This window comes from Astyanax mexicanus, chromosome 4 (assembly GCF_023375975.1).
Source record: "Astyanax mexicanus isolate ESR-SI-001 chromosome 4, AstMex3_surface, whole genome shotgun sequence".
Classification (NCBI taxonomy): domain Eukaryota; kingdom Metazoa; phylum Chordata; class Actinopteri; order Characiformes; family Acestrorhamphidae; genus Astyanax; species Astyanax mexicanus.
In genome coordinates this window covers 41,959,900-41,980,815 of record NC_064411.1, presented here as the reverse complement: position 1 = coordinate 41,980,815, position 20,916 = coordinate 41,959,900, and the positions used below count along the sequence as shown (strand labels likewise).

The 20,916-nt window shown below is 40.5% G+C and overlaps 1 protein-coding gene across 1 annotated transcript in view; it reads right to left on the bottom strand.

Annotated features, from left to right (window-relative positions):
* The window catches only part of ppm1lb (protein phosphatase, Mg2+/Mn2+ dependent, 1Lb), a 129,645-nt gene that overhangs the window by 14,208 nt on the left and 94,521 nt on the right, over nt 1-20,916 (bottom strand). Inside the window, exon 2 of the mRNA XM_022678792.2 lies at nt 9,844-10,018. Coding sequence (XP_022534513.2) covers nt 9,844-10,018 — 175 coding nt within the window. The remainder of the gene's footprint in view (nt 1-9,843; nt 10,019-20,916) is intronic.

Here is a 20,916-nt window from a genome sequence, read left to right as displayed (position 1 = left end):
AACTGAACCTTGGAGTAATGGAAGATTGCCACCTGATCCAACCAGTGCTGGTGTGTGGCATCTTTGATCTGTGACACTTTGCCATTAAAGCCTGATTTATGGAGTGCTACAAAAGATGATTGTCTGTCCAAGAGGTACTCCCATCACTTTATACATCTTCTGACATCTTTAAGAGTGACTGTGGGCACTCTTTTCCCTTGCCAAGGCTCTTCCTGCCCACGGACACTCTGAGTTCAAGGTTGTGCCAAGTTTCTTCTATTTCAAAAAGTTGAGTTTCTGTGGTCCTGGGAACACTTAAAGCCTTAGAGATTGTTTTATATGTTTGCTTTGGTTCGTGCTTTGCTAAAATCTGTTCAGGGAAATACTTTCTGAACACACTGTGTGGATAAGAGTTATTGTGAATAAGGAGCATAGGGGATTGTATCTCAGGATATTCAACATCTATAAGAATAGGGAACTGGAAAATGTTTGGGAACCACAGTAGGTTTGTGACGATAATTTTGTAATGGACAATATATTGTTCCTGGAAAAATGTTGATAAGCAATTTTATTGTCAGTGTAAAATTATTGTATAACATCTCTAAGAAATATGTATAACATCTCTATTAAAATATACGGAAGTAGATACAACAGGCAATATTGCATCTGGGAAAATGTATCATTTTCATGTTAATTTTTCGTACAATACGTCGGTAACATAATTTTTGCGACAAACCTAGTGCATTTATTTTTCTATTTTTTATCCCATTTTCTCCCCAATTTACAAGGTCAATTACCACACAGTGCTAATGGCAAGCTACAAGAACAGGATTCAAACCTGCGATCTCCTTATCACAGTGGCAGCATTTAGCCTGCTGGACCACTCAGAGCCTGAACCTAGTGCATGTTAAAGAAGTTTTTAGAAATTATATTTCATAAGTCCCATGTAATGCCTCGTTTTCTGCTTTAGTTTTCCTTTTATGGTGGATATGCTCCAGAGCACCCCAATCTATGGAGATTATATACAAGCTGTGAGTGTGCAATTGAACACCTGCTCCAGCAATATGCGCACATTAAAGTATCGACTGGATCCACTAATTAGAAAAGGATGTGTGGATATTTTTATTAGATTCTTGCGGGAAAAAAAACTGCGGATGAGCAGATGTCTATCTTTCCAAAAAGCAGTGAACTCAGACACAAAAAAGATGTTGTAAAGCACTTTGACATGAATTTTATGTATAACACAGTGCTATACAAATAAAGTTCTATTATTATTAATGAAATGTAAGGATAATAGACATAGGTGACAAAGAATCACTCCAATTACTGCTTTTAACCAGACAGTTCGGCTGCACTCAGACTAAAAATGTTTCAACATTTATGCAAATTCAAGCCATGCCCAAATATTTGAGGCCCTACATCTATTATAAATAAGAACAGACTTAAAACATTTATTTTATATGAGTTTTACTGGATTTGTTATGCCGCACAGTGCTTGAGCCCTTCCTGCTATGTATTTTAAAGATAGATGCTAAATTCTCAGTTTCTGACCATATCAGCTGGCTGTTTTGATCACTAACAATAAACATTAACACAATGTAGTCTGTTTTTCTCTACTGATAGAAAGCTAATATAGAAAAGGTTGTGAAAGAATTCCCAGTTCAAGAAATATTACTATAATTTATCGGTAATGTTATCGAAGCTAATTAGACCATAGAAATGAAACACTAGAAGTTATGGGTTTGAAACTTGGTACACTAGGTTGCAAGTGTTGGGCACTTAAGCAATGCCTGAAAAAGTTGGTTAAAGCACTGCAATTTCATCATTAATTGAAGTGGAGTTGAAATGTTGAGATGTATAACCAGCCGGTTTTGGAAAAGCTAAATCACTTGTTTAAAATCCTACACAAAGGATTTCTACTCTCTCTCTCTCTCTCTCTCCCTCTCTCTCTCTCTCTCTCTCTCTCTCTCTCTCTCCATAATCTTTCCCTGTGTCTGTTCAGCTGTCACCTTCTCTGCTGCTCTGTCCGCCTAATTATTTTTATCTGCTCTCCGCTTTCAGGAAGATAATGGGCTGGATTGGCCTGTTAGCCTCCCTCTCCAATTAGACACACCACCATTACACACAGAGCAGAGAGACACAGAGAAAGTGAGAGGGGTGCAGGCAAGCTACAGAGGGAGAGAGGGAGTTTGGAAATGTAGGAGGACGAGAGGGACAGAGGGCGAGGACTAGAGAAAGGTAGAGAGGGTGAAAGGGTGTAAAGGATGGAGTGAGACGGCAAAAGGAAGGGTGAGAGGAACAAAGGGCAAGGACGAGAGGGATGGAGGGCAAGAGGGACCTAGGGTGAGGACAAGAAGAAGGTAGGGGATAGAGGATGAGGACAAGAGGGAAGGTAGTGAGGGTGAGGATAAGAACTAGATTGAGGGCGAGAAGGAGACGGAGGTAGGGAGGGCAAGGAAATGAGAAGGATTGAGGGTGAGAACTAAATGGAGGTAGTGAGGGCAACAGGGTGAGAAGGATTGAGGATGAGAATAAAAGGGAGGTAGTGAGGGAATCGTGGCGAGAAGGATTGAGGGTGAGAACGAAAGAAGGTAGTGAGGGAAACATGGTGAGAAGGATGGAGGGTGAGAATGAAAGGGAGGTAGTGAGGGCAACATGGTGAGAAGGATTGAGGGTGAAAACGAAAGGGAGGTAATGAAGGAAACATGGTGAGAAGGCTTTAGGGGGTAAAAACGAAAGGGAGGTAATGAAGGAAACATGGTGAGAAGGATTGAGGGTGAAAACGAAAGGGAGGTAGTGAGGGAAACATGGTGAGAAGGATTGAGGGTGAAAACGAAAGGGAGGTAGTGAGGGTGAGGGGCTGAAAAGGATTGAGGGAGGCAGGGAGGGTGAGGAATAGAGTGAGGTAAAAAGAACAATAAGGATTTGAGAGCAAAGATGGGATGGAGGTAGAGAGGGTGACCGGGATGAGAGTCAAGAAGGATGAGCAAAGAAGAGAAATAAAAAGCGAAGATGGGAAAGAGAGAAAGAGGAAGAAAGAGAAAGTGTGTATGAATAGAGAATGGGGACATGAAAAGGAAAGGAAAGTGACAGAAAGGAAGAGGGAAGGAGAGAGACAGAATAAGGTAGTTATTTCTGAGTGTTCATGCATAAATGCCTCAGTCAGTTCACCACTCCACCCTTTGCTGGTTTTGTGTGTGTGATTGTTCTGGAAGTCAGGAATGCAGTGGTGAGTGAAGCACAGCTGGACAGTGCAGTTGCCGCCTCACTGCCTCGCCACCACGCAGCGATAAACAGCCACACTTCAGCTGCAGCGTTACCACTCCGCACCATGATTACCCCACACACAACGCTCAGCCTTTATGATTCTCAATCAAATCCTCCTCGTACAGAGTCCACCCGATCACAATTCATCCAAAAGTACACTCCTGAATGCTGCCACAAAAATCCAGAGTCAATACAAAACATGGTCACCTAATTCCTTTGTAAACACCAGAGATGTTTCAACAAGATAACGTCCAGCTCTGCTATCAAAGCTCTTCATCTTAATCTCTCTTCCAGCCACAAACAAAGGAGGAGAGACACAAAGAGCAGATGGGCTTTTTCAGAGGGCATGTTCCAATCTGCCGTCTGCAGTGTTCATATAATACATCCAGTATTAAGAGCTGTAATACAATATGCGAAATTAACAATGAACGTTCACGTGTTTAATTAGAGACATACTGTTGGCTCTCCATTTGCCACCAAAACAGCTTCCTCTACAAGAGTTCTAAACTCCTTTGTGTATCTGGCACAAAGAAGTTCCATCAGATAATTTAAGTCCTGTAAATTTTCAGATTGAGCTGCCATGGATTAGATTTATCTCAAAGCTTGAATACTGGCATCTCACACCTGGCTGGCCTTCCGATGCATTCCATCAGGCCCTTCAACTTACCCAGAATGCAGCAGCTCAACTCATCTTCAGTCTTGAGTGGTTCAGCCTTGATTGTCCCTTGCTTTATACCCTTCACTGGTTTTTAGTGCTCCTCCTTTCCCAATGCCAATGGTCAAACCCAATCTGAACTAGGAGTCTTAAAACATCAACTAAGGACCCTCCTTTTCAAGATTCTTTAAAAAAAAAAAAGCTCTGATATCTCACTTGCAAATCAAAAAGGTTATGTTCTTTTTCACAGGATTCTGTATAGTTTTGTAATCTCAACATTCTAGTTCCAGTTCAACAGTCTACACAATCCTTTATACTCAGCAGTCCACCAACAAACACCAGCAAGTAGCACCAGCCAAGAGTTAACATCATCCTTTTTTTTTTTTTTGCTCAGGATATATCCATATGCATAACATAACACAATATGGAGTCACCAGATTACCTGATCTTTAGATCTTCACTAGAGAAAACCCACACAATCCCAAGGAGAACATGGAAACTCCACCCAGTTAAGGACTTGAACCCAAGGCCACAGTTCTGAGAGGCGGACTAGTTATCCACTACGCCAGCCAAAAATGTTAATGTACATTTAAACATCTCTTATCAGACCAGATGACCCTATTCCATTCGCCTAGGCTCAGTTACGAAGTTCATAGATCTAGAAGTGGACAAGGGTTAGCATGGGAACACTGACTGGACTGTGATTATGCAGTCCCATACACAGAAGTGGGTGCTGCATTATGTTCTTTAAAGCATTCTTTGCTGGTTCAAATTTTCTTGAGACAACTAGAAGGTGCCCCCCTACTTCTTTGATTAGTTTGTGAGATACACACCTATGAAATAGAGTCACCCAGGGCTGGTAAAACATGTAAACGGTTTTTAAATTTGTTTTTAAAGTTTCCCCACTTGAGTGCCATTTAGTGAAAAAAATGGTATTTACCAGATTTTTTTACTACTAGAAAAATGCCAATTTGACTCCAAATCATATTCTTAATGAAACAAAAGCCAAGAAAAATTAAGTCTGCATTTGACTTCATGACCTCAGGAAGATAATATCTATTTCACAATAATGGTCTGCTGCTGGCGAGGTGTCTCCTGTCATTTTGGAACCCAACTGGCTGGACTCCCATACTTTGTTCTTTATATTTCACTCTTCTCGCTCTGCCAATTTGCAGGGACTCGTATGATGGCCCAGGGCCAATCACGAGTCTCGGTTCTCTGCTCTCCCTTTAAAGTAAGGAATTTTGGAAATGGTTGTGTAAGTGTACACAAACTGTCCCCAAGGCTAATTTCTTCCAAAACAGGACATCTGACCTGTGATTTATCACACGCAGCACGCAGTACAGCATACCATCATATATTCAGGAGACACAGACCCTGACAGATGTTGCTCTTGAGCTGGCTGCTACTAAAACCTCTTTAAAAAAGGAAACCTTTCATGCTATACTGTATATGAACTGATCACCAAGAATCATAATCACACAACAATACAGTAAACATATCATACCAAAGAAGTTTAAGAAGACTCTATGTAAAAGTGCAGTTACCTGATTAAAGACAATTTGGATCTAATATAAAAAATGGCCTATTAAACCAAATTAAACCAGAAACAAGGAGTGGAATTTAAACATCTCTCATCAGAGCAGATGACCCTATTCCATTTAATTACAAAGCCCACAGGTCTAGAAGTGGACAGGGGTTAGCATGGTAACACTGAATAGCCTGTGGTTATGCAGCCACATACATAGAAGAGGGTGCTTTTTGATATATTTTTAGTGTTTAAATTTATTTTTAGTTAACTTTTTTTGTTTGTTTTTAATTTTGGCTTGTTTTAGCTGTTTTTTTTTTGCATTTCTTTTGTTCCTTTCTTTTCTTGTATTGTTTTTAGTTATTGCTTATTTATTTTTTACTCTGTATGTGTTTAGTTTTACTTATTCATCTGTAGTTGCATTTTTATTAGTTTTATAACCTTTTATATTTATATTATTTTATGGATTCCTTTTCTTTTGTCAATCCCTTCCCAATGTAAATTGCTCAACTACATTGTAAATGAGGGCCACCCTCAATGTAGGTTGATTGATTGTTTGATTGAATTAACACCCAAGAATTTAAAGCCAAGACAGCCCTTGTGGTCAAAAGTAAACAGTTACTAAGAGTTACAAGATGTTAGAATAAGTATAATGTTTAATTTAGTGTTTAATTTTAGACAAGATAGCAGTGTTGTAGTTTACTGTCTTCTGATCCCACATGTAATTTTTTAATATGATGGTGGGTTTTATTCTACTTTACACTACTTACAGTATCACAATAATGTGTATAATGTGTATAATCTCAGACTCTTCCATTCTCTTCTCAGATCACCTTCACTTAGCTTAGAAGGAAGCCAAATTAAGTGTCAATCACTTCCTAAGTGTAACCCTGCCTGCTCAGGATATAGCAGAATCAAAAATGCCAATATAAGCAACACTGAAATTGACACTGGAGATAGAACATTAGTTGTTTTGTCATTGACACATATGGGGATGGGTAGGGATACTCATACACATTATATTGCAAACCAGCCAGCATTGGCGCTAGACCTGTGGTGGCTTCACTTTTAATACACATTGCTCTTCCCATGCTTTTTACAGTTGCAATGTTTTACACCAACTGGTCAACAACACAGGAGTTTCTAATAAAACAGTCAGCCAGAGTGTGTGTGTGTGTGTGTGTGTGTCAGAGAAGCTGTGCATGCAAGTATATGCTGGGCATACATATACCGTAAGTGCTAAAGCACTAAAGAACAAAACAGAAATCCAGAGTGCTTCACTACTTAAACAGTGAGATGGAAGAGTCTTCAATGAATATTTTAACCTCCTCTTTCTTCGTAAAAAAGCCTCAGTAGTTTTGCGGAAAGAAGCACAGATGAATAAAACATCGCACGTCTGTCTGTGATGATTTTGTATGCGAGTGTGTGTGTGTGTGTGTGGTAGTGTTGGCTGTTGATATAATCCAGATAGAGCGGCCTCTGAGAGACTTATCTCTGAAATGTATCTGCTCATCAATCTGCAGGACAGCTATGTTAAATATTTGATATTCTAATATCGGGCTGAAAAATGTAAAAGGACAACCAGTAAACTGTTAGTTAACACACTGGGGAGGAGGTTTCAGTTTCCAGCAAAGTGCTTTGTTCCTTATTTTTAATGTAAGCAGCTTTTAAACCAAAACTATTAACATCTTTTTAGAGAACAAGTATAAGAAAATGCCCACGTTGGCTACGTTCACACAGCAGGTAAAGCTGCACAAATTAGATTTCCTTATCAAATAAATTTTTAGGCTATTTAAACTGTATTTATAATGTGATCTACAGTTCATGTTCACAGGCCCCTTGCAACAAGGCAAGAAAACCAATTAATTGGGGCCCCAAGACCATAACTTGTTATTAATTGCATGCAATAACAAATGGTGTGAGCACCCCTTTAAATTCTGAGACAGTCAATGCAGGAAAGTCTGACGACACTTATTAGAATCCTCCTCAATGGGGAGGAGTTACTAGCTATTGGCATCAGCCAGCCAGGTTTGTGATTCCTGCAGTAGGCAAAATATAAAACTTTAGCAGTTATCCATCAGAAGCCAGAAAAAAGAAGAGGAAGAAAATAAAAACCTAGAGAGCAGTAAGTAATCATTTACACTGGATAAATTTGATCAATTTTTTTTCCCTTGAAATGGCTCTGCATGTTCATTCACATGACTATAGGTGGGACAATATATCTATTTTATGGTATATTGTATCGTTTTGATCACATCGTACCGTGTTGCTATGTAGCATCAAATATCAAAATTTCTATTGAAACATAGCACCCAAAACCCTAAACTCCCAAATTTGACTCGTCCTCCAATTTGACTTACTAAGTTACTGCTTCATTACTCCATGTGGTGGCGCAACTCAAAGAGTGTAAATCTGTGATGAAGAATATTGGTAGATAAATTATGTGAAACTGACACCAATACATTCGTAATTCCTGGTATTTGCTTATTTAGAAGTATTTTATCCTTTTTAGTAACAGAGACGTGGTGAAGTATTGTAGATAATTGATTTGTGATTCCCTTCGCTACACGTCACTGAGATTAGATTACATATAAGTTGTTCTAATTTTGCTCAGGCTGTTCAGAGTTGCATTGTCACAACTTAGATGTTGAAATGGATACAAATATGTGTCACATCAGCTCTGAAAAAAATTAAGTTTCACAAACAAAGAGTTCAGAAATCAATACCTGGTGGAATTACCCTGGTTTTTAAGCACAGTTTTCATACATCTTGGCATGTTGTCCTCAGAGCTACAGATAAAACCAATGCTATTAAATGTTATGCTACGCTACGCTACACTACACCATGTTGCTCCTGTGAGACAAATTCCTGCGAGATACTGGGACACTATCTGATGATATAATGTGGTCAGCGGGAAACTCGGCCAGGGTTGCTCTGCTTACATCACTGTTCCACTCTTTTTTTTCACTGCATTGTCACTTTCTCACATGTACACTTCTTTATCCTCCTCCTCCTCTTCCTCCACCATCTCTCCACCCACGGTGAAGTCTTTAGGTGGAACGAAAGAAGAAATAACATCTCTCTCTCTCTCGTGCTCCTGCTCTCTCGCTCTTCGCCACAGAGGAATAGGGGGATAATTACTACACGCCACCGTAAGATAAACCTTTAATTAAACAGGACAAAAAGCAAAGCCCAATCATGGGGAAGAGTGAAATGTTGACAAAGCTGTGTCTTTCGCTCTCTCTCTTTCCTCTCTTTCTCCCGCTCTGTTTTCCCCTCTCTCTTTCTCTCACACACAGAGAAAGAGAGAGAGACAGAGAGAGAGAGACAGAGAGAGAAGTAGTCTCAACATCAATAATGCATTTCATTTCATTTTGGCTCCACTGGAAACAATAAATGGTAACAGAGTGACCAACAAGACACAGACCATATATAAATACTGTACGTAAATTCGACATGTGACTGTTTCATAGGCAGTTGTACTAATCCCTTAGCTCTGTACTGTATTTAAAAAAAAATGTTCTGTCTCTGTTTGCACTTCAAACATAGTCTTAATATGACTGGTTATGGTTATGCATAGTTAAATTACAAGAGATTTAGGAGAAAAAAAAACACAAACCTTAGGCTTAATATGACTGGTTGTGGTTGGCACTTATTGTTTGCACTATATAAAAAAAAATATTTTTATTTTTATTCTTATTCTTATTATTTCTATTTATTATAGAATCAATGTGTGAGAGAAACCAGTCTGTTAAGTTTGCGTTATATGATTTTGTCAAATAAAACTCAATCAATAATTTTTGACGTTTTCTTTCAATTTTATAATAATGCCAGGTGTGGGCTAGAGTGTTGGGCTAGAGTGGTATAAAACATTGAACTGTGGGGCAATGGAACTGTGTTCTCTGGAAAGATTGTGCTCCGTCTAGTACTTTGATGATGCTTAAAAATACTTCATGGTTTGAACTTGAAAGCCTGAAGCTGGGGTTAATTAGCCTGTTCTTAGCATCTTGGCCCAAGAAAGCATCATTTGGCTGAACTGCTGAGTCGCAGTTGTGCACATGTAGACTACATTAACAATCTACCAGAAGAATGTGGATCTATTCCTTGTCCTCCCTTTTAGCAATCAATTTGTCAGAGCTTTGAGTATACATGTAAATATGGTACTCATCAGGTCAGAAATGCAGAAATGTTTTCCATGCATTGTTTTCGACTGACATCCCATTTAAATTAGCGAGTCTTCAGATGTTCTTATATGATCTGCTTTTCTAGCCCATTTCAGCCTAAAACTAGACATGACACTGATCTTCAGTTCATGAAGTTTATGAGTGTCTGTGTCTTTCTTACTCAGTCACCAACAGACAAACTGACTGACCCACTCCCACAGGGATCTCTCGGCTGTTTCTACACCTCTTACCTGCTTCATCATAGGAGGCAGAGAGCTTCTCTAGCATCTCCTTGTCTACGTTGAGTATCTGCTGTTCTAGGATGGACTGATACGACAAAAGACTGTTCTCCTTCTCTTTTTCATATGTCTGTAGCTGCTGCTTTAAAACTTCCGGCAGGTGGGTCTTCACGTATTCAGCAGCCGCCTGGAGAAATAGAGAGAGAGACAAAGAATAAAAAAAGAGTTTTTGAGAAAATGCTGTAAATAAATGCAGAGCTGTGCAATCAAACAAAAAATAATAATCAAAACACATTTAAACCTTAAATCAAGAGAATTCTGCCCATAACAGTTTTATTATATATTTTTATATATCTTATGAACATAGCTCATGTGTAGTCATATGTGACTTAATAATCAAGGTAACCTCGTGACCTCGTAATCAAGGTAAAATGTTCAACTAATAGTAAAGGATCAACTAAGGGGATCAATTAAAAGTAAGTCATTAAACCCTAAGAACACTGTACCGTCTGTTAAACATGGTGATGTGAGTATCATGCTCCGAGACTGCTTTGCCGGTACATTACACCAAGTAGATTAAATAATGAAGGAGGGGGGACTATCTACATTTTTCAGCTTAACCTAAAACCATCAATATATATAGTTAAAACTTGAAAACATTTGGATATGATATTGACCCTTAAATGTTTAAAATGTACTATACTACCAAGACGTTTAGTGTTGTGTAATGGGCAGCACGATATACTCTAACACCATCATGCCCATCAGACAGCCCCTGGCCAAAACAAAAATTAGGGCTGCAACTTTTGATTGATTAGTTTGTAAGTTGACCAATCTGTCAAGTATTTTGCATTTAATTAGTTAATTAGATAAGGGTTTATTTCTGCCATGCCCTCCATCTCTGCTCCCTCTGATGGCTTTTTATATTGCTTCAAAACAATAGAAACAGCTTAATGCGAGATTTAATTGTCCCTTTAATGTTGTTTAAATACAAAATGTTCTGATATTTAGTGAGTAAATAAGTAATCTGTTGTGTCTGTTACTTTCGGCCCTTCTTCCTTTCCTTTTGCGTTTCTGTCCCCAGCACTTTTGTAGTGCATTGCAGCTGCAAATGAACAATTAGTGCATATTGTCGGAATTTGGAGTTGACACATTTTTATGACTGACATTGTGGATTATGTCAATTAAATTACTGCAGCCCCATGCAATACCAAATATAAGATTTTAGAGTATTCTGGCTGCATGATTAGTAAAGATGCAGAGATTGATTGGCTATGTATTGCCATTGGCAGATTTTCAGCCAAAATAATCCAATTTTGAGAGCCGATCAGTTCATATTGGGGAGATGAGAATTACAGCAGAGCTGTGTGGTTCAGTGTTGCGTCTGCTCAGCCACAAGAAGCTGCAGTTCCTCATTTAACCACTCTCTTATTAGTAGCACGCAGGCAGCAGTCTCAGCATGTCAGTATGAAGTTTTTCGCAGTTTCTGCAGGATATATATTGTGGAATGTGTAAAACTCATGGAGGATAGACATTGCAGAGTTTTAACCAGACTAACCGGAAAATACTGCTTGTCAGAGTGCATCTTTTTCAGCCCTTACAGTGAGTAGCAGAGCTTACAAACACTTCTAACCACATAAAACTGCAAACATTCAAAATAATGGACTTTTAGCTCTTTTCGGTTATGTTTCCACTTTAAGCTCCACAGACTATCTTAGCTGGAGTGCTTTTTCAGTGTTTTTTTAATGTGGTTGATTGTAAAAAGTAAAGTACATTTCATATTTTAAGACGATGCATGGCATATTACCTTTAATAATTGGCCCAATACTGAAACTAGTTTAGCGATTAAGATAAAAATCTGATTTCTATTTCAGCTCTAGTGCATAAAGCATTCTGACTTGAGAGGCAGGCAGAAAAAGATAAGCTGAGTGAGGGGAAGAGTTCATTACTCAGGTTGGCAACGCTGAAAGGAAAATTTTTGCCTTCACTACTTTCGATATCCCACGGCAGGCATCAACCTGACACCTAGCGAAATTTTAATACAGGAACACCAGTCTTACTCGGCTTGTTTATTACAGAGGCAAAGACGGAGAGCCAGAGGTGCAGGAGCGAGCTGAGCTGACAGCTCCAGTCCACGCTCAGGAAACGCCAGAGAAGCCCAAACAATGTCAGACACAAAAACAGTCAAAGTGACTAAGACTTACGCATTCAAGCAGCGCTTTGATGCCTGAAGGTTAATACAAAAAGTTGGCTAGTTAATAAACCACCCCAGTGAACACACTCACGCACAATTCCCCGGGACAAAACAACTGCAGCAGCACGAAATACAGCCTGACCTCTATTCACAGCTGAAACAAGAATAAATCAGCAGATGAAGTGATAGCAACTGCGAGGGGGAAAGCGCAAAACAGCAGCAGCCCAACCCTGTCGCTGTTCTCCCCTCTTCAGCTCAGGACAAGCTGAGTTGGAGAAATACAAGCCGCTCCGCTATCTGTTACACCAATGAGATAAAGCCTGCCACAACCTTTCATTGGCCAATCTTCTACATTTCCCATCAAGCTAAGCACAGACTCTATAATAAAACAAATAATGAAATATACCACTTTAAATAATACTTTTTCCTGATATCTTTCATTTACACATCATTTTACTTGACTTACTATCTTTATCTATCTTTGATATGACATCTTTCTTCATGATGTCTCTTAATATTAAACACCATAATTACGGCAACTTTTATACTCTTTGGCCCGTTTTTCTGCGCTACAACTGAGCACTCTCTCCGCTTTTAGACTCTTCGGCCCGTTTTTCTGCGCTAGAATTGTGCACTCTCTCCGCTTTCAGACTCTTTGGTCAGTTTTTCTGCGCTACAACTGAACACTCTCCGCTTTTAGACTCTTTGGTCCGTTTTTCTGCGCTACAACTTCACCCTCTCCGCTTTTAGACTCTTTGGCCTGTTTTTCTGTGCTAAAACTGTGCACCCACTCCGCTTTTAGACTCTTTGGCCTGTTTTTCTGCACTACAACTAAGCACCCTCTCCAATTTTAGACTCTTTGGCCTGTTTTTTCTGCGCTAAAACTGCGTACCCTCACCGTTTCTGACACCTAGCATTCAAACTTTGAATCTCACATTATAAAAACCTGCTTAACAGCGGGCCAACTTTCATTCTATTTCTAAAATACCGTAGTTTGGACACCCTTGGTACAAGATATATACCATATAAGACAAAAGTACTGGGACACCTTCTTTCCGTGAAATCAAGGGTATTAAAAAGCTGGAGTTGGAGTAACTGCCTTTTGCTGTTCAGGAAAATCTTTCTAATACAAGGTGGTAAAAGTCGTCCAAAAGTCACCAGGCTTAAAGAGATGCACTGTAGGAATTGAACCCTGCAACTTACATAATGCTTAAAATATGAGTAGCACCCCCTGTTGGCCAAATCTGGACTTCTGGATTCTCCCACTAGGCCATCAAAGGAGGCTAACAATATAAATTATGGAAAGGCCAATCAGAAATATCCACCTTGCCTTGCTCAGACTCTTGATTTCCTTGCATCATCTTGAAACCTTGAACATGCTGGCCATTGTTCAAACTTGCCCACAAGATAATACCTCACAACTTGTACAGATTTGGCAATTTCCAAGCTGTTCCCTGATTTACCACTTCATGATTAAGTTCCATGACTTTTGGCATGTCAGTATATCTATATACACAAAGAGCAGCCGTCTTAATGGCTATTTCACATAAGATATCATGCAGAGTCTAAACTCCAAATTCTTGGGAATCATGTCCATATTAATTATTTTCTTAGCATCTAGGCTAGCGGTTTGTAGAAAGTGAGCAGACAGGGTAACATAATTTTTTTTTTTTATATTGCTTTTGTTTCTTTGTTTTTTGTCTTGTCAGTGCAATCTCGTGTTCTCTCTCTCTGTTGCTTGACTCATCACTTTTCTGTTTTTCTATAAATATCTGATCCCATTCCTCATCCCTGTTCCCACACTGCTTCTCCATTGAGCCACTGAGCTTTATGACCTTGAAAGTCCCACGAGAGGCCTTTCCTCCAGTTCTCTCTTTCTTGGAGGTAGCATAGACATTTATTTGGCTTTAAACTCTATCCAGGTCTTGCCTAATTCCAACCGCCAGGACAAAGCTACTAAAGTTTTGATTCTGTGTATTTGTTTTGTCATACTTGTATGTGGCTAACTAGCAACATTCCGGATGCTAACGTGGATATTCCCGGCTTCACCACCGTAAGAGCGGACAGAGACCCCAAACGGAGCGGAAAAAACAAAGGTGGGGGCCTCGTGCTGTTTGTAAACATCAGATGGTGTAACCCAGGACATGTAACTGTGAAGGAGATCATCTGCTGTCGGGATGTTGAACTGTTGGCGGTGAGTCTCCGACCCTATTACATGCCCAGAGAGCTTTCCCACGCCATTGTTGTTTGTGTTTACATCCCTCCTCGCGCTGACGCCGAGACCACGTGTGACGTCATTCACGCAACCATCGCGAGACTTCAGACACAGCATCCTGAAGCTTTCCTTGCCATCTCGGGGGACTTTAACAATGTCACACTGGACTCAGTACTCCCTGCTTTCCACCAGTATGTGAACTGTCCCACCAGGAAGAACAGAACTATTGATCTCCTTTACTCCAACCTAAAGGATGCATACTCTGCCACACCTCTACCCCCTCTGGGAAAATCTGACCACAATCTGATCTACCTGCAGCCCCAGTACAAGCCCCAGGTCCGTAGACAACCTGCATCTACACGCTCCTTCAGGAAATGGTCTCCTGATGCTGAAGCAGCTCTTAGGGACTGTTTTGAGTCCACTGAATGGAGTGTATTGCAGGAGCCATACGGTGAGGACATTGAGGGGATTACACATTGCATGACGGACTACATGAACTTTTGCATGGACATTGTTGTTCCTGTGAAAACTGTGCATTGTTTTGCTAACAACAAGCCCTGGATAACCAGCAATGTTAAAGGCCTTTTAAACAAGAAGAAGAGGGCCTTTAAAGAAAACAACCAGGAGGAGCTTAGGAGCGTACAGAGGGAGCTCAAAGTCCATTTGCGAGAGGCCAAGGAGTCCTACAGGAAGAAGGTGGAGCAGAAGCTGAGGGAAAATGACATGAGGGAGGTATGGAATGGAATGAAGACAATCACTGGCTGTAAGCAGAGGATGGACAGTGCTGCAGATGGTGAACTAGAGAGAGCCAATGAGTTCAACACCTTCTACAACCGGTTTGACTGCCCTGTTCAAGACCCTACAGCTCTGGTAGACACCTCCTCCACACCCCCCCTCATCTCATCAAGCAACTCAGCCCCCGCTCCCCCCTACTCCCCACACTCAGCTGTCCTGACCACCAGCACCACTGTAGCCCCCCCTCCTCCTCCCCCTCTGCACACCTTCACTGCTGACCAGGTTAGAGGTGAACTTAGGAGACTCCACCCAAGAAAGGCAGCTGGCCCAGACAAAGTGTGTCCCAGACTACAAAAGTCCTGTGCAGCTGAGCTGGGGGCTCCCCTGCAGCACATCTTCAACCTGAGTCTGCATTTGGGGAGGGTCCCCACACTGTGGAAGACAACATGCCTGGTTCCAGTACCCAAAAAGACGCATCCCAGTGAGCTCAATGACTTCAGGCCGGTCGCTCTTACATCACATATCGTGAAGACCCTGGAACGTCTGCTTCTACACCACCTCAGACCCCAGGTTCAACATGCAATGGACCCCTTGCAATTCACCTACAGAGAGAAAGTGGGAGTGGATGATGCCATACTGTACTTTCTCCACCGGACCCACTCTCATCTGGACAGAGGAGGCAGCACTGTGAGAGTCATGTTCTTTGATTTTTCCAGTGCTTTCTTTTTTTTTTTTTTTTTTTTTTATAATTTTATTTCTAATTTTTTCCCATTTTCTCCCCAATTTACACGGCCAATTACCCAACCCATTCATTAGGACTCCCCCTATCACTAGTGATACCTCAACACACCAGGAGGGTGAAGACTAGCACATGCTTCCTCCGATACATGTGAAGTCAGCCACCGCTTCTTTTCGAGCTGCTGCTGATGCAGCATTACCGAGCAGCCAGCGCGCTTGGAGGAAAGCACAGCGGCTCGGCTCCAGTACATCAGCTCACAGACGCCCTGTGCTGCAGACATCCCCGTAGGAGTGATGTGGGGAGAGAGCGCCATCTACCCACCCAGAGGGAGCAGGGCCAATTTTGCTCCCTCTGACGCCGGCAGCTTGATGGCAAAGCTGCATGAGCTGGGGTTCGAAATTTTTCCAGTGCTTTCAACACCATTCAGCCTCTCCTACTGAAAGACAAGCTGGTGGGGATGCAGGTGGATCCATATTTGGTCTCCTGGATCACAGACTACCTCACTGACAGACCTCAGTATGTCAGGTTGAAGGACTGTACATTAGAGACTGTGGTCTGCAGCACAGGAGCACCACAGGGGACTGTGCTCTCCCCGTTCCTTTTTACACTCTACACCTCAGACTTCCAGTACAACTCTGAGACATGCCACATGCAGAAGTTTTCTGACGACACTGCCATTGTGGCATGTATACGGGGAGGAAAGGAGGAGGAGTACAGACACCTTGTGGAAGACTTTGTGGCATGGTGCAATAGGAACAACCTGCTGTTGAACACCTCCAAGACCAAGGAGATGGTGGTGGACTTCCGCAGAGCCAGGCCACCCACACAGCCAGTATCTATTGTGGGAGTTGATGTGGAGATGGTGAAGACCTACAGGTATCTCGGACTGCATCTGGATGATAGGCTGGACTGGTCAGCCAACACAGACATCCTGTACAGGAAGGGACAGAGCCGGCTCTACTTCCTGAGGAGGCTGGGGTCTTTTAACATCTGTCGGAAGATCCTGCTGATGTTTTATCAGACTGTGGTGTCCAGCTGTCTTTTCTATGCTGTGGTGTGCTGGGGAGGAAGCATGAAGAAGAGGGACGAGATGCGTCTGAACAAGTTGGTCAGGCGTGCGGGGTCCGTGGTTGGTGTGGAGCTGGACTCTGTGGTAACGGTGGCAGAGAGGAGGACACTGCACAAACTACTCTCCATCATGGATGATGATGGTCACCCATTACATTCCATCATCATGGATCATAGGAGCAGTTTCAGTGGCAGGTTCTTGTCACAGAGCTGCTCTACGGACAGACTGAGAAGATCGTTCGTCCCGAGAGCCATCAGACTCTTCAACTCCTCCCAGTGGAGCCGGAAGAGAGAAGACAGATGAGAAACAAGGCTCATATGTGCTTTCTTAAATCACCCTTTTTTTTTTTTTTTTATCTGTACTGGAAAAACACCATACACATCTACACCCTGAGACTCTTTTGCCTCTTTACTGTATATACTGTTTTACTGTTTATTTGCACTCCTGGACACTTGTCACTTTACTGTACATCCTGTACACTTGCACTCCTGGACACTCTACTGTACATCCTGTACACTTGCACTCCTGGACACTTTACTGTACATCCTGTACATTTGCACTCCGGGACACTTTACTGTACATCCTGTACATTTGCACTCCGGGACACTTTACTGTACATCCTGTACATTTGCACTTCGGGACACTTTACTGTACATCCTGTACTTTTGCACCCCTGGACACTACACTACGCACCTAACTTAAATTTAATACTTGCACATGTTTATGTTTATGTTTAATAGTCATATCTACTAATACCTCCTATACTTAGTTTATTCTTTTACTGCACTACCTCATATCTACGACTGTTTACTTCCACACTTTCTATAGTTTTTTTGTATTTATATATTTATGTATATATTTTTTTAAGTCTCAATTTAGAATGTTATCCCTCAATAAGTGTATTGTACTACACTTATTGTTTGTTTCTACTGTGTATTGTTTTTGTTTCTACTGTGTTGTGTAATTGCTACTGGCTGCTCCAGCTATTGAATTGGGATGCGGCTGTGAAAAAACGCCTTTATAAGAAGATATGGACGTTAAAACAAGAACGGAAACTAAAGTCAGAGAGACAAGTGAGGAATGTAAACAAAAAAAGTCCAGAGAGGTATTTTTTTTTTATTATTATTATTATTATATATTTTTTCATCATAGTTAAAAAAAAAAACTTACAGGATATAGAACTGGAATAATAACACAAGTTAAAAATCGGTCCAGACTTTGGCCTGTTGAAATTTTGTCTAAATAAACCGTACTGAATTCTAATCAAACTACCCCTGGTCCAGGGGCACAGTGCTTTACACTACTGCATCAAGCCATCTGCATTGCATTGCTTGGTGATGTAAGGCCTGGATTCAACTGGTTTTATACACTTCTGGCCTTGGAAGGGATCGGAACACCTGAACTCAATAATTTAGATAGGTGAGTGAAGACTTTTGGCAATATATATACTTTGCCAAGAAAATTGTAGGCAAGACACTGAACCAGCAGCCAGTTTCTTCCGGTTTTGGTTGCACTAAAGTTACACCCACATCACACACACACACACACACACACACATCTCGACTTGAAAAGAAGCGGGGGAAAAAAGTCCAATACTGCTTATTGACCCATAGCATGCATGCCCATGATCTTTACTCTCCCACTGATCCTACTGGACTGTCCATTGAAGATCAAAAGATGAGCTGCCTGTTGCTGCCTCAACTCCTGTTGCCCATCATGAAGCAATCACAGGCCAGACGGTGAGCTCCAAATATAGAAAAATTATATAAAAGCCAGAGGACTCAAAGAATTAATGACCCATACAAGGCTAACTGGTGCACACCGCTGAGTCCACTGCAGAAAGAAGGAGAACTGAGGCCAAGATTAAACAGAAAGTGGTGAAAAAAGGTCATTGCATATGTTTGGGTAATTGGAGGACATTCAGGAAAGAACACAGTGTTAGACACAGTGGAATAAGGTTAAAGAAAGCTTTTTCTTTAGTGGAAACTCCAAAAAATAAGTATTTTAGAGAAGCAAGCATGTGTTGAACAGACAGCCTTACGAGCATATGCCAAAAAAGAACTCAAAAGTGTATAGACATGGCTGTTATGGGATGCATAGACATGGTTGTTATAGGATGCCATTGTTTAAACATAAGGTAAAATAAAAGGTCCAAAGACTTTGGAAGCATAAATTAGCCTTTAGGCTGCAGCATCATTTAAGGTGGAACTGAAAAATTTGAACAAAGACCTAGCGAATAGATGACTCCCTATCACTGAAGATTTGGGGAGTGACTATAATAAATAATTATTGTATCATTGATGAGAGGCCCATCTCTTCAATTATGAACTTTTGTTCTATAACAAAAGTACCATTTCCATTGTTGCATGGCTGAAACCATGGACTGTAAACCTGGTAAATGATCATGAAATAAAGTTGTATGTGTTTAATAAGCAAAATCACCCAATGTTTTTGCATGAGCTCATCCCATACCCCACTTCCAAACTTTGACTAGTGGATTATAAAGTCCCTTGGCACTGAAGCAGTGGAACAGCATTCTCTGAATAGATTGGCCTCCATCCAATTCTTTTAGGATTGTTTAGAGAGGCGAGGATGATCCAGAACTAATGATCCAACACCATGTATTCAAGTATCCTGACACCATAAATGCTTTTGAAGCCAAATCCTCACACAAAGGCTCTAACATCTAGTGCAAAGCCTTCCCAGAACAGTAGAGGACAAACTTCCTATTATTATCTTCGCTTTCAGAAACGGTCTTAAGAAGTAGTTGCCTACAAACTTCTGTTCACATGTTCTATGGAACATTAAGACTGGGCCCAGGAGGTTCTCTTGCCAAGTTGAACACTTTAAGCATTTGTGCAGTTGAGACTCGGTCACGCTCAGGGAAAACTAGAACAGAGCGTTGCCAATGACTTTCAGACCACAGCAATGGTGTGGGACGCCACAGCTCTACACTAATTTTAGTACAAAGCACCACCAGAGAAAGAGAGGTCATTCAGCTTTCATCCAGTTTGTTCTAAAGAAGAGAATCAGGGAGGCCTGTACTCTTATAGTAGCCTGACTCTACACTAGGAGGGATATGGTATACATCACGATACAAGGATTATGCTTCAGCAGATATTTTGCAGTTAGTCTTGGCCGGTCAAACGAATTACTGTTTCAATGTGAAATTCACAATGAAAGAAACTAAATAAAACTGAATACTGGATTTAATTTTTTTTTTTTTTTTTTACAATATTGTGGATGACAATAGTACGGAAGCTGACAATATTCAGCTGAATATGGTAATAAGTGAAAAGGCTATTTTATACAAAAGAATTCTATTTATTTATAACGGCGTTTAGTAATGTTGCAATAGCTACTCTAATATTGCTCTAATTAATTCAAATTTTCCCTCAATCCACTGCTTCCAATTTCCTTAATCTGGTCCCAGGCAAGAGCTGACAAACAGCAGGTTTAAGTTCATTTATACGCTGTGTTTGCAAAATATGATACAATAAGCCTTCAGCATCACTTATCATGCTTAGTATCAACTTAAGCTAGATAACTAGGCAATATTTCGCATTTCAGAAAGGTGTCATAGTATAAAAAGACACCATAATATGCGCGAAATCTTTAGGGAGTAATACACCAAAATAAGTTTTTAGCTAAAATATAAACCTGACAAAAGTAAACATTTTGTCAAAGGAAGATTACCTTGCATATTAAAAAAAACAAAAATGTTTCTTTTAACTTTTTTTCAACATTGAATAAATTAAATAGCCTGAATGAATGTACCATTGAACCATAAACATTTTTTAAAAGTCCAGCTGGTTGCTTTTTGATCATTCCATCAAATATAAAATTGTTCAATATAAAAAATTTAGACTTTATTCACTTCATTTTTTTCCAAAATATTTTGTTTGCTTTTATTTGTATCCATTTAGAACAGTGGGATCTGGAGTCCAACATTTGGTTGGGTCTAGTGGTTGGAGATGAACACAAAACGAACACCTGTGATGCCAATCTTTACATATAAACTATTAATAATTAAATCATTGTGTTTTTTTTTCTGAGAATCAATACTGTATTGCAAAAGCAATATTGCAATACTTCAACATACTTTACAATATTTTCTTTCTTTTCCTACTAGG